General features: G+C 48.2%; 1 protein-coding gene across 1 annotated transcript in view; it reads left to right on the top strand.

The window, feature by feature from the left end:
• Positions 1–3412: 3412 nt before the first annotated feature.
• Positions 3413–6000, top strand: part of IMPG1 (interphotoreceptor matrix proteoglycan 1) — a 63008-nt gene continuing 60420 nt past the window's right edge. The window contains exon 1 of the mRNA XM_054162489.1: positions 3413–3534. Coding sequence (XP_054018464.1) covers positions 3468–3534 — 67 coding nt within the window. The 5' untranslated portion in view covers positions 3413–3467. The remainder of the gene's footprint in view (positions 3535–6000) is intronic.

The raw sequence follows: 6000 nt of genomic DNA, 5'->3' as shown, positions 1-6000 counted from the left end.
GTGCTGCAGTCCCTTCAGCATCCTTGCAGCCCTCTGTTGGACTCCCTCCAGCAGATCCCTGTCCCTCCTGAACTGGGGAGCCCAGACCTGGATGCAGTATTGCAGGTGAGGTCTCACCAGGGCAGAGCAGAGGGGGAGAAGAACCTCCCTGGATCTGCTGGACACACTCCTCTGAATGCCCCCCACGACCCCCTTGGCCTTCTTGGCCCCCAGGGCACATTGCTGTCCCATGCAGAGCTTGCTGCCCCCCAGCACTCCCAGCTCCTTCTCCTTGGGGCTGCTCTCCAGCAGATCACCTCCCAGCCTGTACTACTGCAGTTTATTCTTCCTCCCCAGGTGCAGGACTCTGCACTTGTCCTTGTTGAACCTCAGCAGGTTCCTCTCTGCCCATCTTCATCTTAAAGCATGCAGACTCCTACTTTATAGACTTTTAATCTAAGTTTACCTCTGGAGCTCAGTATTTTCCTTGAGTCATACCTATAGAGTGCTGCTGTGTTCTAGGGTTGTTCCTGTTCCATTATCTCTGAAAGATAAGAGTAAGCCTTATTAAATGTTTTTCTTCTCCAACATGTCAGGGGCTCAAAGCTAAGCTACATTTTTGCAGTGAAGGCTTTGATAAAGGAGTTGTGATTCGTGGCTCAGGCTGCAGTGACAACTCTCTGCATAGTAATTAAGTTAATCTCTTTATTGCACGTTTTGGAAACGTAGTCTGGTGCTCAAATTAGGCTCCTAATGGAATTAAAGGATCACATTCCTCCCATATTCCACAGGGAGTTTGGGACCCAGAGTGTTCTGAGGAAGTAATCTTCCTTTCACCAGTCCTGCACTTTCAGATGTCACCAGAAACAACCACCCCCCCTCAGGAAAATCCCCTGCACTTCCAGTTGTCATAGATTGAAGCTGAAGCAACTAATACCAAGATAACATAGAATTAACCAGGTTGGGAAAGACCTCAGAGATCATCCAGTCCAACCTATCACCCAGCACCATCTATCAACTAAACCATGGCACCAAGTGCCTCAGCCAGGCTCTTCCCAAACACCTCCAGGGATGGTGACTCCACCACCTCCCTGGGCAGCACATCCCAATGGCCAATCTCTCTTGCTGGCAAGAATTTCTTCCTCACCTCCAGCCTGAACCTCCCCTGGCACAGCTTGAGACTGTGTTCTCTTGTTCTGGTGCTGGTTGCCTGGGAGAAGAGACCAACCCCCACCTGGCTACAACCTCCCTTCAGGGAGCTGGAGAGAGCAAGAAGGTCTCCCCTGAGCCTCCTCTTCTCCAGGCTCAGCAACCCCAGCTCCCTCAGCCTCTCCTCCCAGGGCTGTGCTCCAGACCCCTCCCCAGCTTTGTTGCCCTTCTCTGGACACCTTCCAGCAGCTCAACCTCTTTCCTGACCTGAGGAGCCCAGAACTGGACACAGGACTCCAGGTGTGGCCTCAGCAGTGCTGAGCACAGGGCAGAATGACTTCCCTGCTCCTGCTGGCCACACTATGCAGGCCAGGATGCCCTTGGCCTTCTTGGCCCCCTGGGCACACTGCTGGCTCATGTTCAGGAAACTCTTCAACAGGAAACTTTTCAGCCTGTTACAGGAAATTCTTAAGCTGTAACATATCCATAAGTAGATGCTAAAGCTTACCTGGTTCATAGAGGTAGCACTTGTATGACCACACCATCACTACCAGATGGTTATGATATCTAAAATAGATAAAGACAAATATTGGTACTTTCACAGAATGAACCTTGTCTTGTGAGCCATTTTTCTCCAGTAAAAATCCTGAGCATCTCCTCTGTCGCTTTTCATTGTGCTGCTGGCAAGAAGAGAAAGAAAGGAAGAGAGAAAGAGAAGGAAGGAAGAGAGAAAGAGAAGGAAGGAAGAGAGAAAGAGACAGGTTGGACTCGATGATCTTTGAGGTCTCTTCCAACCTTAGTGATACTGAAAGAAAGAAGGAAGAGAGAAAGAGAAGGAAGAGAGAAAGAGAAGGAAGAGAGAAAGAGAAGGAAGGAAGGAAGGGAGGGAGGGAGGGAGGGAGGGAGGAATTCAGGAGGGAAGGAAATGAAGGAAGGAAAATAAATGAGGGAAGGAAAAGAAAGGAAAGAAGGAAGGTAAAGAAAGAAAGGGAAAGAAAGTAAGGAAAGAAAGGCAGGCAGGCAGATCTTGTCTTCTGTCATCCCAGTCTCTGTACTAGCTGGTCTGAGCAGTTAAAATCAGGCACTCTTGGGAACAGAGGAAGGTTACCATTGTTTAAATCCCAAGTGAAAATAGACTCTTGCTTGGGATCAAGGCAAGGTTGCTCTTGCTGCAGCTTGTGCTTACAGATTCTTGCTGCCTGTCCAGATGCTTCTTCCTATGTCAAATGCAGCTGAATAGAAACCTCTGAGGGGGACAGACCCCTCTAAATATCCACCTGGTAGCTTTTTGAGATGTAAAGCAACAGGGAAAAAAAAACCCAAACCATTCTGGAAGACAAGAAGTGAGTACAGAGCACTTCACACATGCCAAATATGTAACTGGAAGAGTTATTTGGGACACCAGAGCAGAGCTGTTTGAAAAGTGCATTCACTGGCTGCCAGTTCTTGGCCTGGCTAGAGCTCTGTGCTTGAAACGGCATTTCTCACCACCATTTCTTATCCTCTCTCCATGCAGAACCTTCCCTCCCCCCACTCCCAGTTTGCATCAGGTTGTGGCAGCCCTGAACCCTGCTGCAATGTGCTGCTGAGTCAGCATTTCACCGCTCTCTGCCAGAGCATCATCATCCCTGCACCCACAGCAGCGTCGCAACAGCAACCTTTGGGTGTGAGAAGGAGAGGCTTCCATGATACAGGTAGTAGGAAGGCTGAGTAGGGTTCCGTCCTGGCAGGAAAAGCTCTCTTCTTCAAAGGGAGCTCCCTGGATGTTTTTGATCACTGGTTTGGAACTAGACCAGCTCTCTCCCCGCTGTGGTTTTGCCTTCTCTCAGCTGCCACAGCTGCAGAACGCCCAAAGGATCAGCGCTGGGAGGCAATGGGCGCTAGAAGAGACCTCCCTTGTTTATCGTGGGGCTGCTGAAGTCTTCTGGGGTTGACAGATGCTGTTCCAGAAGGTTAATGAGATGAAGAAAGCTCTTCCAGCTGGACTGTAAGAGGGATTATGTCTGAGCAGCAGATAAACAGATTATTCCAGAAACAGACACTGCTCTTTTTTTATAGCTTCGTCACTCTTGTCTTACCGCCCCAGCCCCCCAGGCTGGAAGCTGCTGCATTGGAGGGCTTTGCCCAGCTCTTGCACGCTGCCACCTCTTGTACCCTTTGCCTAGCTGCAAATCAATGCAGTCCGAGGCTGGGGGCACCTGAAAATAAAAACCCCAATAACCAGGAAGACCTTTTCAGGATTTCAGTTCTTCAAGGAAACAAAAACTCTTCGCCTTGCCCTCAAGGCTCTGCTTTCCTGCATGATTGCTCCGGAACGCCGTGAATGAGCGACAGGCAGCATGCATTTGAAAACTGGATTAATATTGCTGGTCATTTGCCTTGCTCTCCAAGCTCAGGGAAGCAGAGGTAAGTTCATCTGTTCAAGGTTTAGGTGAATTTGTGTCTCGATGTGGTGGCAAGAATTAAACTGGTCTCTGGTCTTCACAGTCCCTGTAGGTGATGCCATTTGGTTCCCTGCAGACAATCATAGGCCAGAAAAGCCTCATTTTGTGATGGGATTAGTTTGTCATAGAATCAATAAGGTTGGAAAAGAGCTCAGAGATCACCAAGTCCAACCTATTACCTAGTACCTAACACCTCCTGACAACTAAACCGTGGCTCCAAGTGCCACATCCAAGCCTTTCTTGAACACCTCCAGGGATGGTGACTCCACCACCTCCCTGGGCAGCACATCCCAATGGCCAATGACTCTCTCTGGGAAGAACTTTCTCCTCACCTTGAGGCTAAACTTCCCCTGGCACAGCCTCAGACTGTGTCCTCTTGTTCTGTTGGTAGTTGCCTGGGAGAACAGACCAACCCCGAGCTGGCTACAATCTCCCTTCAGGGAGTTGTAGGGAGCAATAAGGTCTTCCCTGAGCCTCCTCTTCTCCAGGCTGAACAAGCCCAGCTCCCTCCCAGCTTTATCACAGCCTCCTATTTCCTAGTCTGCCACAGGTGACCTGTACTGCAATGTTGAATAGCCAGAAAAGCCTCAAAGAATCTATGCTAGGGTCACTAATGAGTGATTAATGCAAGCATTCAGACTAATTGGGGGAGCCCAAGTACTTCCCAAGGTATTTTCTGCAGATTTTTGACCCTAATCATAGAACCACAGAATTGTCAGGGTTGGAAGGGACCTCAAGGATCAGCCAGTTCCAACCCCCCATGCCATAGGCAGGGACCCCTCACACTACAGCAGGTTGCTCAGAGCCACATAGGTGGTTCTAGCTATGTGCTTGGAGCAGCATGGGTGTGCTTGAAAATGCATTGGCTCTGCTATGGAGAAAGACAAAAGAAAGATAGATAAAAGTTCAAAACCAATCAGACAGAAGGTGCAAAACAGCATGGAAGTGCTGGTGTGGTTAAAGGTGGTCTGAAGAGAAAATACTGAAGTGGAGCTTTGTGGTTGCTAGCCGCTGTCAGAAGCATCTCCCCACACTTTCAGGTGCACAGCTTGTGCAGGGCTAACCCACACAGGCAAGCAGACCATAAAACCAGCAATACTAAGCAAGGATTATGATGATGCTGATAACTGCAGAACTCTTTGCAAGACAGCAGAAATGCAGAGAACTCCTCTGAACTTCTTGCAGCAGATCACTGTTTCCTCCTGCAAGGTATTTAAATGTTCACAGCAATTTTAGAGCTCCTTCAACACCACCAACCACAAAAAAACCAGAGATGGTGCTGTGGGTTTGCTGCTCACTTCTGCATTCAACAGATATAAAGCTCTGGGGAAGATGTTGAATTTTAGGGGTTTCTCACTAACTTTTCCATCTATGCATTGATATTTCTTTAAGTGAATTAAAAGCCAATATTGCAACTGCTTTATGCTTGGCCAAGTCAGTGAGGAGGGGTTTCTCACTGACTTTTCTCTCTGTTCCTTGGTATTTCTTTAACTGAATTGAAAGCCAATATTGCAACTGCTTTATGCTTGCCCAAGTCACTGAGGAGAGGTTTCTCACTGACTTTTCCATCTATGCATTGTTATGGCTTTAACTGAACTAAAAGCCAACATTACAACTGCTTTATGCTTGCCCAAGTCAATGAGGGGAAGAGGAGGCTCAAGGGAGACCTTCTTGCTCTCTACAACTACCTGAAGGGAGGTTGTAGCCAGGTAGGGGTTGGTCTCTTCACCCAGGCACCCAGCAGCAGAACAAGAGGACACAGTCTCAAGCTGTGCCAGGGGAGGTTTAGGCTGGAGGTGAGGAGAAAGTTCTTCCCAGCAAGAGAGACTGGCCATTGGGATGTGCTGCCCAGCCCCATCCCTGGAGGTGTTCAAAAAGGGCTTGGATGTGGCACTTGGAGCCATGGTTTAGTCAGTCATGAGGTGTTGGGTGATAGCTTGGACTTGATGCTCTCTGAGGTCTTTTCCAACCTTATTGCTTCTATGATACATCCTAGCACTTGAAACTGAGGATGTCAGGGGCCCAGGGAGCATTCAAGGCTGTTGTGTTTTTTTCACTCTGTGAGCAAATGTCTGCTACTTACTCAGCCATTCTTTAGGACACAAAGGCTCTGTGTGTGCTCTGTGAAATCATTTTAATTCATCCTGACTTCCCCCTTCCCTCTCAGCTGTTCCACTTCAGCAAGGAGTGTGGAAGATCTTCATTACCATAATTGCCCTTGGAAAAGGGTTAAGCAAATTTGTGCCAAAGGGAAAGGGGAGTCAAGGAACAGAAATCTTCAGTGGAAGAAAATGAAGGATGAGACAACTGCTTTTTGCACTAAGATTACTTTCTACTTTCACCCAGAGAAGCAGAATTACCAAATTAAACTTAGATTTCCTGCATCTGCTTTTCATCGACTCATAGAATCAATAAGGTTGGAAAAGAG

Source organism: Dryobates pubescens, chromosome 6 (assembly GCF_014839835.1).
Source record: "Dryobates pubescens isolate bDryPub1 chromosome 6, bDryPub1.pri, whole genome shotgun sequence".
Classification (NCBI taxonomy): domain Eukaryota; kingdom Metazoa; phylum Chordata; class Aves; order Piciformes; family Picidae; genus Dryobates; species Dryobates pubescens.
The sequence above is the reverse complement of the archived record's forward strand: the minus strand, read 5'-3'. Positions and strand labels throughout refer to the sequence as shown.